This window comes from Arvicola amphibius, chromosome 4 (assembly GCF_903992535.2).
Source record: "Arvicola amphibius chromosome 4, mArvAmp1.2, whole genome shotgun sequence".
Lineage (NCBI taxonomy): Eukaryota > Metazoa > Chordata > Mammalia > Rodentia > Cricetidae > Arvicola > Arvicola amphibius.
Window position 1 is genome coordinate 3,652,181 of NC_052050.1, and position 22,058 is coordinate 3,674,238.

Here is a 22,058-nt window from a genome sequence, read left to right on the forward strand (position 1 = left end):
GTGGGAAGGGAAAGCTCAGCCCTACTCAGAGAATTGCGGAAAGCTAAGGAATGCGGAGAGTGTGGGAAATAGCATTCCTGGGGAAGAGCACACGGAGTAACTGGTCAACCATGACCAAATGGTCAACCCTGAAAACATACATATGAGGAACAGAGTCCCGCCTGAGCAGGCTGTGCTTGTACATTTAGGGACAGGAACACATCTACACATGTGTACCAACAAAAGGAGGTCATGAAATTGAAAGACAGTAATGAAGAAATACATGGGTGGGTTTGGAGGGAGGAAAGGAAGTGGGAAATGATGTAATAATATTATAATCTCAAAAAAATGTGTTTAAAGGAGTGGCATTTCTAAGAAGAAGCTCCTGTGGCTGAGGATGTGTAGGGGGACAATTAGGTGAGACAGGCAATCTGCTTTTTTATTTTTATTTTTATTTTTTTTTTTTTGAGATAGGGTCTCTCTTCATAGTCCTAGCTGTTCTGGAACCCACTCTGTAGACCAGGCTGACCTCAAACTCACAGAGATCGGCCTATTTCTGCCTTGCGACTTCTGAGTGCTGGAATTAAAGGTGTGCACTACCACATGCTGGTAAATTTCTCAAGAAAATGTTTTTGGTGTCTTTTTTTTCTTTTGTTCTTCCTAATGTACCTAGCAAAGCAAATAACCAACTCCTCGGAGGCAACACCATGGGTATCCTTGTTGGGAGAATGAGAACAGGAGCCAAACCTGTGATTCACATGCCACTGAGGTAGTGAACAACAGATGTGAAGGCCCCAGAGGATTTGAAAAAGGGAGACCAGGGACCAAGGACCAGGACTTGAGCTGAGGAAAGAGTGAGGCAGGCAGGGGCGGGAGTTAGAGTGGAACCGGCAGGGTGAGCCAGACTTCCGGCCAACTATAGCATTTTGTATAATCACAAGGTAAAGAGTGATTTCACAGACAGACAGACACATTAAAGAAAAGTTGTCAGTGAGATCAACTAGAGAAGGGAACATCATAGTGAGAGGTCTGAGGAGGCTAATTCTATTTTATTTTTTTAAATTTAATTTTATTAGTATATGGGCATTTGCATGCACGTATATGTAGGCTCCACATGTATGCAGTGCCCTAGAATCCAGAAGATCTGGAACTGCAGTCATAGGTTGTTGTGAGCCACCACATGAGTGCTGGGGATCAAGCCTGGGTCTTCTACAAGAACAGGTGCTTTTAACAGCTCCGCCATCTCTCCTGCTTCACCAAACCTATTTTAATGTTTTCAAAAAAGGAAGATGGAGGAGGAGGAAGAGGAGGAATAATTTGTTTATTTTAATTTTATATGTGAATGTATGTATGTATGTGTACCACATGCATGCCTGGTGGATGCTGGGCACTGAACCTGGGTCCCCTGCAAGAACAGGCATGTGCTCTTAGCTTCTGAGCCATCTCTTCACCTCCGGCCTTTTCTTCTTCTTGATATTAGTGTATGCAAGTGCACCCTTTTCTAGTGGCTCACAACCATCTGTATCTCCAGCTCCAAGGACTCTGATGTCCTCTTTGGGCTTGCATGGATACCTTCACACACATGTTCACACACACAGAGGTATTCTCACTAACACAGACACAGACAGACATTTTTTAAAAAGTCTTTAAAGAAAAAAAATCAAGTCCCGGTTCTCCATCTCCCATTTCATTTCTTATATTTTTCTCATAGATCCTTCCAGGAAAATGTGCATATACTTACTGCAGCGTATCCACCACAGGGGCACGTATAAGGGGGTGCATTGGGGAATCTAAATGTATTGAAGCTGCACAGAGATTTTGAGCAATTACAGACTTGGCTGTCACCCCTCGGGGACACCCACCAGCCCCATGCTCTGCAGCCAAGGGCACACACCGTGGAGAGGGGACCCACAAGGAAAGGCCTAGACTTTTCTTCCATCTTGATCTAACCCCTTGGTGCCCAGAGAGTCCCACGAAGCTGTTCAGGTAGTCATGTCACAGAAGGGAAGCTGTGGAGGGAGAAGGCTGGTTCTGGGGCTGCCCTTGGGCAGCTCTAGGATTTCAGTTCTGTTTCAGTGAGGAAGGAGCTCCCGCCCGGTGTCCCCTTTGGTCCCTTCATACATTGTTTTGCTGTATTTTGAGTTGTTTTTGTTTTTGAGATGGAGGTTCATTATGTTGTCTTTCTTCTTCAGCTTCCAGGGAGGCTGGGCTAACAAGCATGCAACAGGCAGGCACCACTACCCTAGGCCTTTCGGGAATTATTTTAAAGGGCCCTGTGGGACCTCAGTGGGGTTGGAAGTGCTTGCATGGTGTCGTGGTGGGGACATCCGGGACAGGGAGCTATCACCTGGTGATGATGTCCCAGCCTACGTGTGACTCTCTGACTCTTTGGGCATCAGTTTTCTTTTTATCTGGTCTCTGGGATGCAGCCTAGGGCTTCTCACCCGCTAGGCAAGTGTTTTGTCGCTGAGCTGCAGTCCCTGCCCTAAGTGTCACTTGTCTGGGGTTCACACACAGGACAGGGTATTCCCTAAGGGCCTTTCCACATCATTAGTTGGTACTTCCACGGATGGATTCCGCAGAGACCTCCTGGGGAACAAATGTTTGAACCTCCCCAGGGACAGCCCCTGGCCAGCACTGCTAAGGAGGATTAACTGGTCCTCCCTCGAACAAGCCCAAGAAAGCAGCACAGTTGACGCTACTAAGGTCGTGAAGTCTGCAGTTGACACGTCCTCCTATAGAACCGGACCCAGGTATAAGTAAAGAACTCAGATGAATTTAGGTAACTTCCTCTTGGCCAAGCTGGAGTCTAAGGTGAATTCAGCTTAGGCCACCTACCCTTCGGTGGCGCCCATGACCTTGGGTCCAGTAATCAGCCTGGTGGCAGGACCGCCCGCTCGGCCAGTAAGCCACGCCCGTGGCCTACGCACTCTTAGGAAACTCGAAACCCGAAACTCTGCTCCGCCCCGCGGAGGGTAAGGGGCGGTGCTTAAAAGCAAAGGCGTGGTTTAAGGCGGGGCCACATAATAGGCTGAGCCGCCGGTGCTGCGCGTGCGCGTAAACGCAAGCCAAAGAGGCGTCCGTAAACACCTGGTTGGAGTTCGGGGGCGGGGGCGGGGGTGTCCACGCACGCGCGCTATCCGCGGGGGGGGGGGGGAGAGAAGGGGCGGGACCTCGTGCCGGGGGCGGGGCCTCGGGAGGCGCGTGCGCAGGCGCGTGCGGGGCAGTGCGGGCGAGGCGCGGGGGGCGGGGCTCCGGGGCTCGGAGCTGGCCTGAGGCGAGCTGGTGTCTGGCAGGACTCCGGTTTGCGGGAGGTCACCGGCAGTCTTGGGGGCCGGAGCCGGTCGCCGGCGCCATGGAGGACGACGACAGCTATGGTGAGTGGGGCCCGGCCGGTCCGCCGCTCCTCTGTGCGCTTCTGCCGGCGACCGGCGTCCCTGGGACGGGGCGCGGGGCGGGGGGCGCGGAGCTACGGGCGGCCGTAGTGCGAGAGCCCCGGGGTGACTGGCCTGGCGCTCGCCGGCCTGAGGGTCGCTGGGGCTGAGGGTCACCGGGGCTGAGGGTCACCTGGATCTTAGAGTCGCCGGGAACTGTGTCAACCGGGCCTGATGATCGTCGGGAATCGAGGGTCACCCGGGGCTGAGGGTCACCCAGGCCTGGAGAGTCCCTGGCAGGGGTCGCCCGAGGCTGAGGGCGCCCGGAGCGGGTGGTGTTAAACCCGGTCTGACGGTCTCCGGGACCCGGGTTACTCGGGCCTGAGGGTCGCTGGGGCTGAGGGTTTCCGAGTCTGAGGGACTCCAGGAGGGGAGTCACCGGGGTTAGAGGGTCTCCGGGGCGGGGGCAACCGGGGCGCTGAGGGTCGCCAGGGTCATCAGGATGCCGCGAAGCCCCGGGACGTCGAGGGTCTCCAGGGCCGGGTGGCTTGGGTCGGAGTCTCGGAGGCGAATCTCCTGATGCTTGTCACCCGCTTGGCTGGCGCCGCGAGCGGCTGCGGGAGCCACACGCCCGGCCTGCGTTCCCTAGTAGTTTCCGGCTCTCCGGGGTGTTAGAAGTTACGTGCCCCATCCAGCTCTTTGTTCCGAGATGAACACGAGTGGCTTGACCAAGGCCTCTGAGACGGGACCTCGGCCAGGTTCGTGCTCCTGGTCCCCACGTCTGTCAGTCACGGCCTGACCACACTTGGCAAGGAGATCAAGTTTGAGCTGTTGCCTGCAGGTAGACAGGAGGGTAATGACACCAGTCCACACCCTCGGTCAGAACTGAAGCAATTCAGATTCTCTCGGCTCACCTTGCTGGTGGTCAGCCAGGCCTCTGGTAGCTTAGAGGCTTTGCAGTCTCAGGAGCTGCAGAAAGTTATTTGAAATGCTTTACGTGGTGTCAGCATTGTGTCCAAGAGGAAAGGAAGAAAGAATGGCAGGTAGAGCGTGGCAAACTTTTCTGGTTTGGCAGGGAAGTACAGATCGGGAACTTAGCATGCTTCTTGGAGGCGGACTCTGGCTTATTACCACACAGGCAGCATTGCTGCCTTCCACTCTGCCATCAGGTATGAAAATGCCAGAAGGGAAGCATGCTAGGTCTTTGCAGGTAAACCTATAGAGAACTCTGACCTGGTGAAGCTAGGAGGGTTATGGCTAAGAGCCCGACCCTGAGCCTTGGATGTGTGAACACTTACCTTGAGCGTTAGAGGTGGCGCCTGTGCAGTGGAATTCAGGCCAGCCTTTGCTGCCTTCCAGGTAAAAGCAACGTGCACCTTCCTTTATGGTTGAAAAGCTGCTGGCAGGCCCCAAGAGAGTGCTCGTCCACTTTGGACCCTCTGAGCTTTGTCTTCCGCTGGAAACCTTCACAAGCTCTGGCCGCTGCTCTCTCACTCCTGTCATTTGTTGCCCCCGAGTCCCCGTGTTCTGCCATGCTTTGTTCATGCCCTCCCCTGGTGTTACTGCCTGCTGTGTGAGGCAAGAGGCCGCTGCTCTGGTTGGTTTTAATAGTAACTGCCTTGATTCAGGCATGACTTCTACTTGGAAAGGAAAAATGGAAGCAGAGTGTTTTAGTTCCTGTTATTGACATGAACAGGGACCGAAACCCAAATTTACTATATAGTTCTGGAGGTCAGAAGTCCAAATTAGGTCCCACAGGGCTGGTACCAAGATTTCATTAGGGCAGTATTCCTTCCAGAGACGGGAGGGAAAAGTCGGCTTTTTTGTCCTTCCAGCTCTGAGCATGTTCGCTTCCCTTGGTGCATGGCTCCCTCCGCTCTTTAAAGCCAGTGGGTAGCATCTCTCCATTCTGTCTACCAGCTGTGCTTTCATAAGGACACTTTGTGTCACAACCACCTGGATAACCCAGGATAAACGTAGCCACCCACGACATCAGCCTTTCTTGTGTCCTGTGAGGAGACACTTTTTAAAAAGGTTTTAGGATTAGCACATTGACATCTTTACGTTTTTTGTTGCATATTTTTGTTTGTTTAATGCATATGTAAGTCAGAGGGTAACTTACAGGAATTGGTTCTCTGCTTCTGATCTTCCAGTCCCAGGATCACACTCCGGTTGTCAGGCTTGTCACCGGGTGCCTTAACCCTCTAAGGTGTCTCACCGTCCCAGATGTGGGCATGTTTGCAAGCCATTGTTGGAGGACCTCACAGAGTGGTGAACGCTTGTCTCCCCCTTTATACACCTTTACATCTTTTTATCCGGGAGGAACTAGAGGGACTAAACACAAGAAAACTTAAAGTATCATATGGTATACAATGATCATGGGAAGGTGGAGGTTAGCCTCCCTCGCTTTTTCCCTCCCTCCATCCCTTTCCTCCTCTCTCCTCTTCTCCCCCTCTTCTCCCTCCTTCCCCCTTATTTCCTCTATCCTTTCCCCTTCCCCATCTTCTCGCCTTTCCTCTCCTCCTCCCTCCCGTCTTCCCTCCATTTCTCCCCTCCTCTCTCCTTCCCCCTCTTCCTTCCTTCTCTCCTCCTCTCCTCTTCTCCCATCTTCTCCCTTCCCCTCCTCTCTCCTTGTCTTCTCTCTTCCCCCCCCTTCTCCTGTTCTCTTTCCTTTTTGAGTTAGGGGAGCACCTCCCTATGATGCTGGGGCTGACCTCAAACTCTTAGGTTTAAGTGATTCTCCTGCCTTCTGAGTAGCTGGTACTACAGGTGTGTTGCTTTTGTGTCTGGCTGACCTGCCAGCTCATTTTGCTTTAGTGTCAGAACTACCCATTCCCCTTAGAGGTTGTGTAGAGAATTCACTTGGGCCAGTTTCCACATGTTAAGAGGAACCGTGTGCTGGGGATTCACAAAGCACACAGGCACGCTCAGGGCCTCCGTTGTCGTCTTCCAGATGAACTTCTTGTGCCATAATACTTCGTTTTTTAAATAATAAGAAACTGTTTCATGTGGCTTTGACATTTTTACATGCCGATGTTTCAGCCGGCTTTGCCCTGTCTGCCTTTGTGCCGGCCTTGGGCCTTTACTGCTGTTCTGTAGGAAATACGTTTGCATTACAGAGCCATCAGTTTGGTATTGAAATGAAACCTTTGGAGCACAACTCATGTATGGTGTGCTGAAGACAGAGCACATATCTTCGAGGTTTGCTGCTCAGTTAAAGGAACTTACAAAAGCACGCAGTGAGGCCTGTCTTGACTGCAGCCTCTTTAGTATTCAGCAGGCAGAGATCATTCGATAACCGCACCTATGCAGGCTTGTACCTTTCCTGTTTCTAGAAAAAACTCTGGTAGCACTATGGAGTCCTGCTGGACAGTACTGTTGGCTTTATGCTCAACTGTGTGTGTTCAAGAAAACAAAAAGTGTAAGCTTAGATTTTGCGTCCGTCCCGTTTAGGACACAGACACTGGGTCTGACTTGAGTCAGATAGTGCTCTATGTAGTACTGTGCAGGACTGTGACCACGGAGCACGGGAGGGCCTCCCCAGGGCGGATCTTCACTCTGCTGCACAATAGAGTCATCAGGTTGGGGCTAATTCCTGGATTCTATTATTAACTTTTTTTTGAACTTTGAGACTAGGTCTTATGTAGGCTAAGCTTGCCACAAACGCATGTGTCTCTCAGAATAATTTTGAACTCTGGTCTTCCTGCCTCTACCTCCTAAGTGCTGGATCACAGATGTGCACCACTCCCAGGTTAACGTCTTTCCTAAGCATCATGTCCATATAAGTTTAATTCTGTTTTTGCTTTATGTGTATGAGTCTATTGTCTGCTGTGTATATATATGCACTATATGTGTGCCTAGTGCCCTTGAAGGTCAGAGGAGGGGCCACATCCCCAAGACTGGAGTTGCAGAGGGTTGTGAGCATCATGTGGGGGTTAGGAATCAAAGCTGGGTTTTTTGCAAGAGTAGTCAGCGCTCTCAACCACAGAGATAACTCCAGCTGCCATATATTTTTTTTTTTTTTGAGACAGGGTCTCATTGTGTATCCCTGGCTAGCCAAGAACTTATTATGTAAACCAGGCTGGCCTTGTATTTTCAGAGATCTACCTGTTTCTGACTCTCTAACAATGGGATTAAAGGTGTGCGCACCATGCCTGTTTTCCCCGTATAGAAATTTAAAAGCCCTTGGACTCCGCCCTTTATCATAGTAGATACACATTGAACACCTTGTTTCTGCTCCTTTCAGGTCGGATTGCCTAGGCAAGCTGTCAACAGGTAACTGGCCTTTATGTTTAGGAAAGCTTTCATATGAGCTGCGTGGTTATTCCTTACAAAAGAGGTCTGCCAGATAGCCTGCTCCATCCAGCTCCTGTAGAGCCTGTGATATAATCTCCGTGCTGAGCTCCTGGGCCCAGTGCAAGCAAAGTAGGGTCGACTTTTAGTTAGATTATCAGCATTTAAGAAGAGTTGAGAAAAATCTAGGTTTCAGTTTCTTGGTAGAGGGCGAGCAGCGAGGAAGGACATGCGGGAAGATAGCTGATTTGCATAGCATGTGGGGATGACTGAAGTGCAGCTGCACACTTGGTGTCTCTGGCTCATGAGGGAAGTGTGCAGAGCGTACTCAGGGCTAGGATGGAGAGATAAAAACAGACACAGCACTCAGGGCTTTCAGGATCACCTCTCATTTGTTCCTTCTGTCCATCCGTCTCCTGTCTCCGTGTTCACTGAAGACTGCCAGGATCTGACCTGGTTTCTGTGCATGGTTAGGTATGGTGCCCCAGGAGAAGTAGAGCCTCGCTACGGAGAAGCATGGCTGTGAAGGGCAGGTGTGGAGGATGTAGGCTGTAGTGAGTCTGTTGGTGGGAGCAGGGCCTCTGAGCAGTTGTAGCCTAATTTTATGTGCCCAGGACTCTGGAAGGTTCTTCAGGGAAAGGGTTATAGAGTGGAAATAATAACTTTCCACAACAAGAAATCCATGTGTTGTACTATAGCCAAAAGGAGACTTTATATCCGTATCAGATATAGGAAGAGCTGACCATGCTCTAGGGTGAGCTGTGGAGATCCATGGACTTACGGAGGATGTGAGCCACCGTGGGGGTGCTGCGAATCAAACCCAGGTCCTCTGCAAAAGCAACGAGTGCTTTAACCACTGAACCATCTCTCTAGCCCCAATAATAATTTTAAAGCTGATTTTTCTTTAAAGAAAAAAGGTAGAATTAGTGGTTTCTTTTCCCTCCCTCCCTCCCTCCTTTCTCTCTTGTTTGTTGTTTGTTGTTTGAGACAAGGTGTCTTGAGTCCTAGAGCTCACTCTGTAGCCCAGGCTGGCCTCGGACTCAGAGAGATTGTCCTAGAGCTCACTCTGTAGACCAGGCTGGCCTCGGACTCAGAGAGATTCACCTGCTTCTGCCTCCCAAGTGCTGTGATTAAAGATGTGTGCCACCACAACCTGGAGCTTTTTTATTTATTTATTTTTTGTTTTTATGTGTACGGGTGTTTTGCCTGTGTGTCTGGGTACCATGTGTATGACTGGTGCCTGATACATAGAGTTACTGATGGCTCCGAGCCACCATGTGGGTGCTGAGAATTGAACCTAAATTTTCTGGAAGGGCAGGAAGTGCTCTTAACCACATTTTCTAAAATGCTGATGTCTTAAGAAAGGTATTCATATTTCTCACTATTGGTCGATATCCTAGTCTCTCTGAATACTCAAATAATTGGCTCTTTTTTCCCTTATGAGTCTTACTACTTCCTTACTCATCAATGTGCATCCTGACTCCCCAGTGCTCAGGCTTGAAAACAAGACTTGTTTTTAACCTTCATAGGGTACCCTATCCAAGAGAAGACTGACTTGGGGATTTTGTTTCTTCTTCCTGGTTTCGGACCTCAAGCCTTGTAACCTGATTTCCTGTGCCCAGGATTGTTCCCAAGGGTTGGTCTCCTGCCAGACCTCTGGGAACTCTCAGAGACTGTGTAATAACTTCTGAATGTGTATTTTGCCAGGATCTTGGCTAACTCCAGATCTTTAGCGATGTGGAATCACGTCTTGGGATAGGCTTAGATGTATTGACATGGCCGTCCAGGGTGACTTCCTGGTAGTGATCATTTTGCATCAGAACTCTGGCAGGATGACCACCTTCCCATGACTGGTCCTTAGGAAGACCATGGTGTGGTGTTCCTTCTGCCCTCACTTGGAGCAGCTTCTGCTGGACTTTTCTTTGTCCCCATGTGAGGGAAGAAACGGACTTTGGGAAGTCATTTTGGAGTGAGGGAGTGGAGATGGGCCTCCACTCGCCTTGGCTCTCTGCAGACAGTGTTCTGGACAGGACTGGAGCATGTCGCATTTTGAAGAGAGCTGCTTTTAAAAAAATTTGTCCTCTAGGGCAGGCTGTGGGGCCTAAGGTCTCATTGTAGGCAGCTTAGCAACCACGAAGGACTAAAAGATTGAACCAAGTCCCTTCTGGTGTAATGTGCAGAGTTCAGGGTTTGCTTTCATTCTCCATCCCAAACAGGACCACTGACTCTCCTGGGCCTGTTTCACCATATGCAAACACTTTTCTTTGTTCTTCTGTGATCTGGATGGCATTTCATTGTTTTCAAATTTGGTTGCACACTTAATGATTTTGCTTAAAAAGGGCACAATTATGTGAATTGAGAGCTTCCTTAGAAACATAAGACTACTATAATTACACATCCCTGAATGGATGTCGACATGTCAGGGAGTGTAAGTATATTTAGAGTTCCTGGTGCATGGTGCCAGTTTGCTTTTCAAAAGGACTGTACCTGTGTGCCCCATTCCTGGTGAGAGGGTTGGCATCTAAGAGCTTTTCAGCTAGAACTGATGTGGTGGTCATCAAATGATGTCTCACTAAATCTGTTTACTCCTAGCTAGGTTAGAAGTATTCATTTTGCGTCTTTGTGTGTCATGAGCTGGCTATAGGATGATGATGTCTTAACCAAGATGAGCCCTTTTAATGACCTCTGTCAAATCACCTGATTTACATATTTGCTCACTCTGCTATTTTAGGCATGGGGAAAGTAGATGTCAGTTCTGATGGGGGCTTGAGTCAGATTTTGGTCAATTTTATTTGCTTTGAACCTGTCACTGATATTGTTCCTAAAATTAAAATCTTTCTATTTTATAGTGTTATACCTCTGATAAAGTTCAGAATCTTTCCTTTAGAGCAGTGGTTCTCAACCTGTGGGCTTGGGGGTTAAATGATCCTTTCAGAGGGTCATTCCATTTTTTTTTTTTTTTGGAAAACACAGCTTTTTTATTACGATTCCTAACAGTGGAAGATTACAATTATGAAGTAGCAATGAAAATAGTTTTACAGTTGGAGTCACCACAACATGAAGAACTGTGTTGAAGGGCTGCAGCATTAGAAAGGCTGAGAACACTACGCTAGAGGAAAATTGCAAGTTAAATGGATAGTTAGTCTGGCTTTTGATGGTGGACAGCTCTGTCTGTGGGTTTGTAGGCACCATACTCTCTCCTCTCTGAATATTCCATGTGTCAAAGGAGATCCTTTTTTCAGGTAGAGTTTTGTCTTACCTGTTTGGAGCACCCATGAGTAGTAGGCTATTACTCTCCAGTACAAACCAGGTGATGGCCTTTTTCCCCAAGGGTGTAGAACCAGATTAAAGGTCACTTAAGGGTAGGGCAGCCCTGACCAGCAAGCTTCAGAGGTTGGAGAATCTGAGTTGAAGATCCTTGCTGGTAGATCTCTTCTTCATGCCCCTGACCAGTCTCCTGCCACACCCAGGCCCCAAGATGAAAGTCCTGCAGAGTGGGCTTCCAAAGGAAAGCTCTTGCCTGAACCTGTCTGCACTGCATCCCCAGCCACAGCCTGGTTGTCTGTCTAATTATTGTTGCTTAGTTTCAGTTGCAATAATAGAGGCCTGGAGGAGGCAGAGAAGCATTTAGAAATGTTCAAAAAGTGAATCCCACATCCTCTCAAACTGCTGGTGATGGGGTTTTGCTTCTCTTTGCCCCGGCAGACGGGGGCAGTGGGGATTTTAGCAGGTTGTTGTTCAGGGAGGATGATGCCAGTGTTCTTGCGGTGGTTGGTTGGAACTTAGAGCATGGGTCAGGACAATACCTTCTTGCCTGCCATATGCCCATGTACACTGTTTCTGCTTAGGGGTGGCTTTTAAGGTCCCTGTTGTCCTTCATGCCGTTGCTATGAAGGGTGCGCTGGTGAGAACCTTTCCAGTAGCTGGTTTTAACTGCTTATTTAGTCATCAGGTAGTGGTCCCTGCTCTGGTCCACACAGCCTAGGTGTCAGGAGGCTTTGGGCCTCAGAGAAGGACATGGGCATGAAGGTAAGCCATGAAGGACCATGAGATAATGGATGTGACAGGCACTGCACTGGGCAGAGGAATTGTCATGGAGGAGCTGGTGGTGCTTGGACTTGTTTAGAAAGGTCAGGTGATCTAAGTAGGCAGAACATGGCAGATACACTGCAGGTAGAGAGAGGGAGAGGTAGGCCAGGAGGCCTGAGTTACAGATATGGTGTGTGCCTGGCAAAAGGTGGAGGGAGGAAGCCTGAGTGGCTAAGAAGCAGCAGGGGCTGTGTGTGTGTGTGTGTGTGTGTGTGTATGATAGTGTGTGTGTATTTTTAAAAGATCTATGAATTAATCTGGCACTGAGTGCACAACCTTCCGTGTGTAGTGTGCTGAGGGCCTAACTTGGGGCAGTGGAAGTAGAGGAGAGAATAAATACAGTGATGGGCAGGAAGTGGACAGAATTTGGTTATCAGTGCTTGGGAGGGCACAACACTGAGAAGATGTGAAGGAAGAGCCAAAAGGAAGTACCAAAGTCAGGTACTCTGGTTTCTGACTTTGATTGCTGGAGAACACCAGATTCTAACTGCAGCAGTGAGCATACTGCAGGAGTCTAACCCGCTGCAGCAGTGGGCATACTGCGGGAGTCTAACCCGCTGTAGCAGTGGGCATACTGCGGGAGTCTAACCGCTGTAGCAATGGGCATACTGTGGGAGTCTAACCCACTGCAGCAGTGGGCATACTGTGGGAGTCTAACCTACTGCAGCAGTGGGCATACTGCAGGAGTCTTTGGAACTTTACACAGCTGGATTTGGATAAAAACCGAGACTATGAGTATCTGAGTGGGAGGCAATGCTCAGAGCTCACTGCGAAGATGCCAGCAGTGGTGCCTCAAGCACAGTCCCATTGATGGGCAGGAGAGAGGAGACCAAAGACACAGGCATGCCATGCTTCAAGCAGCTAGATTGTAAATGGAGAGAGTAAGAGGGTGGCGAAAAAGGCACACCAGGAGCACACTTAGTAGCTGGAGGTGATGCAGATAGAGAATGCTTTTTGTTTTTAATTTATAGTCCAGGTGGCATTGAACCGCTCTGTAGCCAAGGGTGATCTTGAACTTCAGCCTGTACCTCCCGAGTGCTAGGATGATCGGTGTATACTGCTACACCTGGTTTGTGTGGTGCTGGGGAAGAACCTAGGGATTTGCACACGCTAGGCAAGCTCTCTACCAACCAAGCCATTGCCCCTGCTCATAATAGAATTAAAAACACCCTTTTCGGGAGTTATTCCAGGCCAGTATTGAGTTAAACAGTGTTCCTTTGTGCTGGGCAGTGACCAGCAGGAGTGGGCTCAGGTTTCATCTCCTCCCTGCCCTGTGTGTAGCAGCTGCAGACTGCATGTGCTTTGGGAATCTCTTCAGCATGTAACTTTTTCGTGCCTTTTGAGTCCCTGAAACATAATCTCCAACAACCATAATGACCAAAAGTAGGAGCATATGTTGAGTTTTAGCAAATTCTAATGGTTCAGCACTGACCAGACTCCCTTGTCATCTGAAAGCATCCTGGCAGCTCATGCCCTCTCCATTCTGGAGTTCCTCCACATACCATTACCATCATTGCTTTATCGCCATTCATGTACCCTCCCTCCTTCCTTCCCCCTCTCTCTCTCTCTCTCTCTCTCTCTCTCTCTCTCTCTCTCTCTCTCTCTCTCTCTCTCTCTCTCACACACACACACACACACACCTGTCATCCTCAGGAATGCCCTCCATCTACCACCTTTGGGATAGGGGATCTCTCATTTGGCTAGGCTGACTGGCCAGTGAGCCCCAGGGAGTCCCCTGCCTCTGCCTCCCAGCCCTGGGATTACATGTACACACCACTATTTCCAGTATTCTTACATGGGTTCTGGGGAATCAAACTCAGGCTTTCATGCTTCAAGACAAGCATGTACCGACAGAGCTGTCTCCTCAACCCCTCTTCTCTTTCTCCCCCTCTCTCTCTCTTTCCCTCTCTTTCCTCTCTCTGTCTCTCCCTCTCTCCCTTTCTCCCCCACTGTGGTCTAAACTGTTCTATTTGTCTAGTCAACTTAGAACAGACAAACCTCTCTTCTCTGCTAAGGAACTTGCTTTGAGAATCTAAGAGAGTACAGGTCCTGCTTTCACAAAGCTCGTGGCATGGGGCTCACAGTTGTTTTCAGGACTGTATGAGACCTGTGTGGGGACAGGGACAAGGCTGTGAGGCCTACAGGCACCTAGTTTCCATCATGCTCCGTGTCACGGAGGGAGCATTCCTGGTCAGGGTGACCCTGTGAGCTGCTTCTACCACGGTGAGCTGCTGGCGTGTGTACTTGCCGTTTATCCCCACCGAGGGATGGAGGGTTGCAGGATTGCTGTCAATGAAGTGACAGGGCCCCCTTTTCCTCCCCATGCTCCTTGCTCCCTCCTGCTCTCCTTGCTCTTCTCCTGCCACCTCTCCTTCCCTCCTGGCATCACTAGAACCTTTCTCAAACCCAAAGCTGTTCTTCCAGTGGCTGTGCCCTGTCCTTGGGTCGCTCTTGCTGCCCACATCTGTTATCACACACTTTATGTGTTCTGTGCTGTGTATACTCTGTTTAAAAACCACTTTTAAAACTTTTTTTGCCTCCCCTCGTAACTGGGCATAAATAGCTCTGTGTCCCAGTGTTGTCTGTGGTGCAGGTCACTGAATCATTTATGCTGAAAGAATTGCGACTCCTAGAGTTGACATGTTTGTGGGGTCACGGGTAAAAGTAGCTTCTGTTTCCTAAGCCTTCTGGGTAGTAGTAATTTGGATGAACCCATGTCCTCTTAGAGCCTCTGGCCAGTGAGTTGGTGTGGTGGCATCAGGGTCATGCAGCCGGTCTTTGATTCCCTGGAGCCCAAGTACTCCAGGCTGGTAGCCGTCAGCCAGACCTTAGTTACAGTCTGAGCTGACTGCCTCGTGGGCACCTAGAGCCTCGTGTGGTAGAGACAAAGACTGTCTGTGGGAAGCACACATTCAGTGGAGGAGCAGAGCAGAGCCAGGTAGGTACAGCTCTAGAATCTGTATAGCTGAGGAGAAGCAGGGTTTGGGCAGGGTCATCAATAGGCCAGAGAGCTCAAGCAGTACAGGTTAAGAATGAGCTTTGGGCTTACGTCCAGAACTGTGAAGTAAGAACACTCTCTTTGAGGGACTTTTGCAAAATCAGTCTTGTGTCACCTGGTGCTGGAGGCTCAGCTGTGGTCTGTGGGTCTCAGGAGCACATCCAGGTGCCCTGGAAACACTGATGCCATCTTATTCTGATGCCTCTTGGTGGACTGTCACTCTTGTGAGGATGACTACCTGGTAATTGGACTGAGTGGTTGGAGATTCAGAGGACCCTGCTGGTACTCTGACAGCCCCTCCCGCTACTCCGGTTTTGACTGGAGAGTTAAAGAGCAACTTCTTTTTTTACCTATCACTGAGATATCTTACGGATGCTCTCTGTTCAGACTGCCGTGGCAAAGCTTGCAGGAGGCAAGATTCTGCAGGGGTTTTTAGGATTAGACCTGGAAAGTTGTCTTATACCGTGTAATGGTTCTCTGATCTCCCAGCCTAGATTCTGCCTCCAGAGGAAGCAGCACTTTGGGAGTGTACCACAGGGCAGCAGGAAGGCTCCTCTGTGTCTGGGATGTCTCAGAGGCCCAGGGATTCCCGCTGCAGTGACCTCTGACCCTGCTGGTCTGTGTCACTTAGTTGACAGGACTTCCTGTTGTTATCTGACTAGCCTACAAGCTTAGCAGGGCTTGGCACATTGGCTCTAAGTTTGTTGAACTAAATCCTAAAATCTCTGCCCTAATCAGTTTCAGCATAGGAGCTGAAGTCACAGGCTTGCTTATGGCAGCTAAGTACCACTTGGAACCAGAGCCCTTGTAGCCCATGCACGTGACCTGCTTTCCTCCTCTGTGGGTCTGTGGTCTGTTTGGAGGTCCGGTTCCTGATACAGCTGGATGTGGGCTAAAGCAGTTAAGTCCTGCTCTTGGCTTGTTGGGACAGTGATGATACACTTTGTGCCTTTGATTTGTTTAGTTTTTATGTTTTTTGAGACAGGGTTTCTCTGTGTAGCCCTGGCTGTCCTGGAACTCGGCTCTGTAGATCAGGCTGGACTCAAACTCACAGAGATTCGCCTGCCTCTACCTCTTGAGTGCTGGGATTAAAGGTGTGTGCCACCACTGCCTTGCTTTGTTTGTTTGTTTGTTTTAGACAGGGTCTAACTATGTAGCCTGTGACTGACTTGGAACTTGCTATGTAGACCAGGGATGGTCTGGAAGTCACAGAGATTTGCCTCCCTCTGCCTCCTGAGTGCTGAGATTAAAGGTGTATGTCCCCACATCACTTTGTGCCTTTGAGATTTCAGTACAGTTTTTTAAAAATGCACATTTTCTTGAAAAATATGATTATTATATACTTGAAAGATGAGTGTACATAGCCAGGAGGTGGTAGCACATGCCTTTAATCCCAGCACTCAGAATGCAGAAGCAGGCAGATCTCTGTGAGTTCAAGATCCCCTGGTCTGCAGAGCTGAGTTCTGGGACAGTCAGGGCTACACAGAGAAAACCTGTCTCAAAAAAACAAAAAAACAAAAATCACACCCTCCCCCCCCCAAAAAAAAAGAAAAAGAAAGAAGGAAGGAAGTGTATTCCCAATTCAAGGGGAAGGGCAGACATAAATAATCCTTACAGCCTCCACTCTGTGGCTCACTAGAGTACTTGGGTCAGAAGACTGTGTTGTTGCTGCCCAGCCCTTAAAGTGTTTCTGTGCTCTCTTCCAGAATACAGCTAGTTCTCTTCTGTTTTCAGGCAGTGGAAATATGTCTGAACAATGGGCTGGGAAGGAAAGGGAGTTCCTTATTCTGAAGGGACCTTGTTTGATGATTGTTTCCTCAGATGTCTGTCCTTTTCCTACATCACGTGGACACACTGGAGGACGAAAGGGAGTGCTGCTGTGTTGAAGGCTAACTCAGTTTAATTTCTACTCTGAGTAGATCTCAAGCCAAGTTTCTGGCTAAGTACTGGTGTCCTTCCCTTCCTGGCCATTGTGTTAGCTTCCATTTTCTTAAACTTAGAAACTTGTGTGCACAGCATTGTAATAAGGGGAATTTACATATCCTCAAAAATCAGCACAGAAAAATGTGGTTTACAGTGCATGTGGCTCTGGAAGGGCTTTAGTCAGCTTGAGGGCGTCACAGTGATTTTATTTTCTTTTGTTATCATATCCCCAGGCCAGCTCATTTCCACACCAAAATAAGGTCAGGTTTCACCACATTGCAGCCAAGGGCTGTTTTGGAATATGACTTTAACTGCATAAAGATATGTGTGATACATTTGCTTATGTTGCATTTGTATAATGATGTAAAGATGTGTTGCTTTGCCTGCCTAAGACACCTGATTGGTCTAATAAAAAGCTGAATGGCCAAGCTAGGCAAAGGAGGAATAGGCAGGGCTGGCAGACAGAGAAAAAGAAGGAGGAGGAATCTAGATTCCAGAGAAGAGAAAGCAAAGGAGGAAAAGAGAAACAGGAGACTGTCAGGGCCAGCTAGTCAGGCAGCTGACAACAGACAGGGGAGAAGCAGGAAAAGGAGGACATACAGAATGAAACAAAAGTAAAAAAGCCCCGAGGCAAAACATAGATGAAGAGAAACTGGTTAAATTAAGTCATAAGAGTTATTGGGCAAGCATAAGATGAGGCCAAACATTAATAGCTAATAATAAGTTCTCTGTGTCATGATTTGTGAGCTGGTTGGTGGCCCAAAAGAAAGCCTGCTACAGAGGGCAGAAGGAAAAGGAGCAGATCCTAGGAGGACTTGTCTCCCTTGGAGAAAACAAGGACCTCAGTAGATTGGATTTGAAGGCAGGAAGTGCTCAGTCATGTGGGATGAGGACCTGGAGGAGCCATCCAAGGTGTTAGCCCAGGTTCATGCTTGAGAGTGTTAGGTGAGCCTGCTGTACATTCCAGAAGCTGAGCATGTGTTGCTGAGTGGGAAGCAATCCATAATGCCCACCCGGTGAGAAAACGACCATTTCCATTCATATTTGTCTGCACTGAAACATTTCTCTTCTTAAAAATATAGCAGAGTATATATCACTCTTAAAAAAAATAAAAGCTAGGCATGGTGGCATACACCTTTAATCCCAGCATTTGGGAGGCAGAGGCAGGTAGATCTCTCTGAGCTCCAGGACAGTCTACTATAAATAGTGCACACAAGGATAACCAGAGCTATACAGAGAGACCCTATTTCAAAATACTAACAGAGCAAGGGGGAAAAGCAGTGTAGGTTCTAGAGAGACAGCTCAATGGTTAAGAGCACATACTGCCTTTGCAGAGGACCCAAGTTTGGTTCCCAGTACCCACACCCATATCTGGAAGGTTACAACTGCCTGTAACTCCAGCTTTAGGGAATCTTATAGCTTCTTCTGGCCTCCTTGGGCACCCATGCTCATGTGCACATAACCATACACAAATACCCTCATAAACACATAATTATATTTATTTTATTAAAAATAAAATTACAGCCCAACAGTGGTAGTAGCATATGCCTTTAATCTCCAGCACTTGGGAGGCAGAGGCAGGCAGATCTCTGTGAGTTCGAGGCCAGCCTGGTTTACAGAGTAAGTTCTAGGACAGCTAGAACTGTTTCACAGAGAAACCTTGTCTCAAAAAACCAAAACCAACCAAACAAATAAAAATTTAAAGCAATTTATTCTGACTTTCCAATCTATACACATCTAGTGAACCAAGTTACTTTAGGCTGGGAGCTAGAAATGACTGAAAACACACACACACACACACACACACACACACACACACACAGTTACGTATTTTTAAGGCTTGAAATTTTGGAGACCTAGTTGTAGACCACTCAATCCCAGGAGCTTCAGAGTATCCTCCACAAGGTTTTGTAGCAGACTACACAGGCTGGTGATGGCGTGGGCTGGCCAGAGAGTGGTTGCCTTCGTTCCCTATATAGATGGTGTTGGATGAGGGCAGGCAGGCTTTTGTGCCATCACTGCTGCACAGGGTGGGTGTGCTGGCTGGTTACACTTCCCCAACTGTGACTCTCTAGTTTGATATCTGCAATTTTGCCCTGGGCCATTCAGAATTCCCCTTAGAAAGCTGTATGTTTTCAGAAGTTCTTAAGAAGAGATTCAGCAGATAAAAGAAGCAAGAAATACCCGAGCCTGGCTGCCTTTGCTCCTTTATTCTAATTACCAAGTTTTACTACCCACCTACTTTAGCTTCCTGAGTGCCTTTGTGTGGTTTTCTGTTTTGTCTCTTTGAAGAGGTATCCTCCCTACATAAGACTGCCATTGCTAGGCAGCCCCTGGCCTGGTGCCAGCTGTGCTAGGCACAGGCCCTGGTCTCTACAGCAGAGAGGAAGTGTCCCACAGGACCCTCCACCTTCCCTGCCTGCTGCCAGACACAGGAGACCTTCAGAAGAGCGAGGCCTAGCTGTTTGTCCCAAGGGTTTTCTGGGTGGCAGTTTGTCTTTCTGTGGGGTCAGGCAGGCGTACGCTGTACTTGGCAACGGTTGTGCCTTCTTACTTTACTTTAGCACTTGTGCATATTTGAAAAATTATTATGGAAATATTCAAACATAAGCAAAAATAGAAGAGAGTGTGACCCTCAGCTCTCTCCATTAGTGTTGGGTGTGATCATCACCTTTGAGTTTTTCTCTTTTTTTTTTCTCATTTTTTTATTAAAGATTTCCATCTCCTCCCCTCCTCCTCCCCCTTCCCTCCCCTCCCTTCCACCCATACCCCCACTCCACCTCTCTCCAAGACAAAGAGCCATCAGGGTTCCCTTCACTATGTTAAGTCCAAGGTTCTCCCAGCTCCCCCTAAGTCCAGGAAGGTGAGCAACCAAACTGACAATGCTCACAGTGAGCCTGTCCATGCTGTAGAGTTCATGTTCATTGCTGTTGTCCTTGGTTTCTCAGTCCTCCTCCACCGTCAGCCACATTCAGAGATTCTGGTTTGGTCGCCTGTTCCATCAGTCCCATTCCAACTGGACTTGGTGGTCTCCCGTTAGATCTGTCCCACTGTCTCAATGGGTAAACGCACTCCTCACGGTACTGACTTCCTTGCTTATGATCTCCCTCCTTTTGCTCCTCATCAGGACCTTGGGAGCTCAGTCCGGTGCTCCTATGTGGGGCTCTGTCATTTTCTCCATCCAATGCCAGGTGAAGGTTCTATGGTGATATGCAAGATATTCATGAGTATCTCTTGTACCTGTTCTCCTACCTGTTCTTTTTTGGAAATATGAAATGTTTTGTGGCATGCTCTTTAAAAAAATATCTTTTAACGTGTGTGTGTGGGTGGGTGTGTATTGAACTTGTGTCCTTTGGAAGAATAGTGCTTTTAACCTCATGAGCCCTTTTAAAATATATTTATTTATTTATTGTGAGAGCTACCTTGATGTAGTTCCTAAAAATATTTTTTAAGTCTGTTTCAGGTCTTGGTGGGAATGAACTTCGTCAGTAAGTCTTACTCGTGTCTATCAGTCAAAATTATAGCTGTTTTCCCCCCAAGTAGTGGATCTGATGTGTCCGTGGGGCATTAGTGTGAAGGCCATAAGTGGTATTGGGTGTCCTTCTCTGTTTCCTCTGCCTTGTGTGCTGTTGTGTTTTCAGACAGGGTCTCCCTGTGTGGCCCTGGCTGGCCTTGGAACTTGTTAAGTCAGGTTGGCATCAGAAGAGCTCCACCTGCCTCTGGCTCCCAAATGCTGAAGTTAAAGGCATGTGCCATCACGCTCAGCTTCACCACGTTTTGGGACAGGGTTTCTTACTGAACTTGGAGCTCATTGGCTAGCCAGTCTAACCTAAACAATGAACTCCAAGAATCTGTCTCCCTGTCTCCAGTGCTGAGATCTACAGCCTCATGCTGCTGTGCTGGCTGCCAGGGATACTAACTCAGGTCCTCATCCGTGAGTGGCAAGCACTTTCCCGACTGAGCCATCTCTCTAGCCCTACCGGGTCATTTTTCAGTTCACTTACTCAGCAGGTATCTCTTAGGCACCTTGTTATGGAGCCTTTTCCCTGGGGTAACTTAAGCAGAGGTATGCCCCCTCCTTAGCACAGATAAGGCAAAACACAAATCCACCAACATCCAACATAGAGAACCTGTGATTTATCAGTCTTACTTACAGAGCATGGCTGAGGGGTTACTTACAGGAACATGCATGACCCCAAAGTGACCACACACTCAGAAAGTCTTATCCATCTTACAACTTCCCCGTGGCTGCATACAAAGTGTTCTTCCTTCAGTTAACCTTCCTCTTTCTGCTTGGCTTAGCACCTACCAAGACTGTGAGGCCATGTCAGTTAGAGTCAAGTTACATACAGATCTCCAGGATATGCAGGGGGAGCAACCAGTCTCAGGTGAAGTCCAGTGGCCTTTCCTACTTCCCTCAGTGAGGGAACACCAGTGGTCAGCAGGCCGGTCCTGGTCCCCTGCAAGAAGAAACAATGCTGAAATGAAGATGGAGGCTGCTGTGCTCAGAGGACAGCCTGTTGTGACGGGTGTCTCGGCCTGTTGTGACGGGTGTCTCGGCCTGTTGTGAGGGTGTGTCTCGGCCTGTTGTGACGGGTGTGTCTCGGCCTGTTGTGAGGGGGTGTCTCGGCCTGTTGTGAGGGGTTTCTCAGCCTGTTGTGAGGGGGTGTCTCAGCCTGTTGTGACGGGTGTCTCAGCCTGTTGTGACGGGTGTCTCGGCCTGTTGTGAGGGTGTGTCTCGGCCTGTTGTGACAGGTGTGTCTCGGCCTGTTGTGACGGGTGTGTCTCGGCCTGTTGTGAGGGTGTGTCTCGGCCTGTTGTGACGGGTGTGTCTCGGCCTGTTGTGAGGGGGTGTCTCGGCCTGTTGTGAGGGGTTTCTCAGCCTGTTGTGAGGGGGTGTCTCAGCCTGTTGTGACGGGTGTCTCAGCCTGTTGTGACGGGTGTCTCGGCCTGTTGTGAGGGTGTGTCTCGGCCTGTTGTGACGGGTGTGTCTCGGCCTGTTGTGACGGGTGTGTCTCGGCCTGTTGTGAGGGGGTGTCTCAGCCTGTTGTGACGGGTGTCTCAGCCTATTGTGAGGGTTTCTCAGCCTGTTGTGAGGGGGTGTCTCAGCCTGTTGTGACGGGTGTCTCAGCCTGTTGTGACGGGTGTCTCAGCCTGTTGTGAGGGTTTCTCAGCCTGTTGTGACGGGTGTCTCAGCCTGTTGTGAGGGTGTCTCAGCCTGTTGTGAGGGTGTGTCTCAGCCTGTTGTGAGGGTGTGTCTCAGCCTGTTGTGAGGGTGTCTCAGTCTGTTGTGTCGGGTGTGCCTCAACCTATTGTGGCTGTGTGCCACACAGACCTCAGACTGGACAGTCTCTAGAGAGGTTGCATCGTTGCTAGAGAAAAGAACAGGTGCTGAGTCCTTC

General features: G+C 49.0%; 1 protein-coding gene across 1 annotated transcript in view; it reads left to right on the plus strand.

The window, feature by feature from the left end:
• Positions 1-3,230: 3,230 nt before the first annotated feature.
• The window catches only part of Cyth1 (cytohesin 1), an 83,272-nt gene continuing 64,444 nt past the window's right edge, over positions 3,231-22,058 (plus strand). The window contains exon 1 of the mRNA XM_038326563.1: positions 3,231-3,356. Within this exon, the coding sequence (XP_038182491.1) occupies positions 3,335-3,356 (22 nt within the window). The 5' untranslated portion in view covers positions 3,231-3,334. The remainder of the gene's footprint in view (positions 3,357-22,058) is intronic.